Source organism: Lathyrus oleraceus, chromosome 2 (genome assembly GCF_024323335.1).
Source record: "Lathyrus oleraceus cultivar Zhongwan6 chromosome 2, CAAS_Psat_ZW6_1.0, whole genome shotgun sequence".
Taxonomy (NCBI): domain Eukaryota; kingdom Viridiplantae; phylum Streptophyta; class Magnoliopsida; order Fabales; family Fabaceae; genus Lathyrus; species Lathyrus oleraceus.
In genome coordinates, this window is record NC_066580.1 from 129324614 (window position 1) to 129327036 (window position 2423).

Sequence of the window (2423 nt, forward strand, 5' to 3'; positions counted from 1 at the left end):
TCAAATTTCTTCCTTAGTGGCTTTTGGTTCGACAACAGCAACCTGTTCACCTTCGACAGAAATTCCAAAGGGAACATCATTATTTAGGCCATCAGTAGCCTGCTTTCCAACTAGCACATAGCCTTCAGTTCCTGTTTCATTCACAGTCTCCACTTCCACCATGTCAATCATGTTGATTTCGACAGGTTCAGCATAATTTGTGTCAGCAATGTTGAGGGGGTCAGCGTCAACCTTCATTTGGTTTTTTCCCTTGTCAGCGAACTTGAGGCGGCCATCCTTAATTGCATTCTGAATAAGATCCCTGAAAAGAAAGCATTGTGAGGTTTTATGGCCTAAAAAATTATGATATTTACATAAGCCTCTTTTCTTCCGTTGTTCTAACGGAGGAATTTTGGTATTAGGAGGCACTATCATTTGGTCATCTTTTACTAATAAATCGAAGATTTCATCACATTTGGTAACATCAAATGTGTACGTCTTTTTAGAAAATCTATCATTCTTTTCTGTTTCGACAGGGTTCCTGCCATTTGAAGGTGTAAGTAATTTACAAGCATAAGGTGGTGCTTCCTTTAATTTAGCCAAATCTACTTCGAACTCCTCGAGACCATAAGGGTCATTAGAGATTTCAGACTCCTCATCTTCTACTTCGACATAAGCAACCCTTTCTTTCTTATAATTCTTATTCGCTCTGGCCTTTTCAGCTTTTAAACGTTCGACCTGTCGAGCCATGTCTGCTAATTGGGCCATATCTCTTAGATACTGGGTATCTAACTTTTTCCTAATGGAATAGTCTAGCCCTCCAACGGCCATTTCGACCAATTCATGTTCAGGCACTACTGTAAAGCATCTAGATTTCAACAAATGGAACCTATTCAGATAATCATCTATAGGTTCAGTGAATTTTCTTTTAATACTGGCTAATTCCGTAAGACTTATCTTAGTTTGGCCCATGTAGAATTGTTCATGAAATAATCTCTCCAAATGAGGCCAAGTATCTATAGAATTTGGTGGCAAAGTTGTAAACCACGTGAAGGAATTCTTCGTTAAAGAACTGGGGAAATATTTCATTCTTAGGTTCTCACTGTTTGCCAAATCCCCTGCCTCAGTCATGTATCTGGCTATGTGTTCTATAGTGGATTCACTAGTGTCCCCTGAGAATTTGGTGAACTTAGGGATTTTACAACCCCTTGGTAATTCAGTTTGTAGGACATATTCTGATAAAGGAGAGGTATAATTTGGCCGTCGAAGTCCTGTATTCAGATCATTCTGGGCCATGATTCTCTCTATCATAGTAGTTAAGTTAGTTTCCATCATGTTTTCTTGCCTAAACCTATGGATCACTTCGTCTGCATCCTGGTCTCTATTAACCATCATTACTCTCCTAGGTTGTTCTTCAGGGACTTCCTGTCGAACTGGTTGTTGTTATAATCTTGCCCTCATGACCCTTTCGTCAGGCGCTTGTCTAGGTTGTCGAACCTGATTTATAGTTGGTTCTTCTTCCTGGATTATAAATTGGTTTGGTCTGCGTCGAATAGAGGACTGAGGGGCGCCTAGGAAATCTGCTATGCGTCCCATCTGCGCTTACAGTTGTTGGTATGTTTGGGCATTATCATTGTTAGTCCTATTTACATTCTGTATTAGGGGAGAAAAAATGGTATTCATTTCTCTGGCAAGAACTCCTACCATATCATGGTTACTAACATCGATTTGTTGTCTAAAGGTTGCCTGGTTATTCGTTGTAAGGGTAGGAAATAGGGTGGACAATCCTTGTGATTGGGTATTTCGACCTACATGGTTCATGCCAGAACCAGAATTTTGAATTGGCGAAATAAATGTATTGTGGGGTTGAGTATATATGGAAGTATTATTTTGAAGTCCTGCCATGGAAGTAGATGGCATTCCGTATGGGTATTCTCTCAAAGGCCTAAAATTTTCAAATCCTGGTGGCCTAGGTGTTGTCGAATTATTTAAGGCCATGGATCCAGATATTGGTGTGGCCTGTGTACTAGGGATCTCAGTGGATGCATCAATTGAACTTGTTCCGACTGTGCCTGTTCCCTGGGGAGGAAATTATTCCCGTTGACTGGTTGTATTAACCATCTTTTATGTGTGTTTTCTTTTGGTTATAGGTTACGAATTGCTGGCTATCTTACCACTTCTAAGGTTCATGCAACACTATGATTTTTTAACCCCAAAGAATAACAACAATTTTGTAAAAGAAAAGCAAACAATTATAATTAACAGTTCTTTTGACACGGTCCCACTGGCCGTGCCAATTTGTTTACCAGTAATTTCTGACAAACAACCGCTAGTCTTCCAATATTATTAATCTTGGTAACTTACAGGATCGACTAGATTGATCCCAAGACATGTGTCTCAAGAACTAGTGTTATGGTGATTTGATTCATGATTAAGTTTGTTTC

General features: G+C 39.5%; 1 protein-coding gene across 1 annotated transcript; it reads right to left on the minus strand.

Moving 5' to 3' along the window:
• On the minus strand, nucleotides 1-1371 carry LOC127122222 (uncharacterized). The gene has a single exon (XM_051052596.1). It carries the CDS (start codon nucleotides 1369-1371, stop codon nucleotides 1-3), a length of 1371 nt encoding a protein of 456 aa, XP_050908553.1.
• Nucleotides 1372-2423: the final 1052 nt, after the last annotated feature.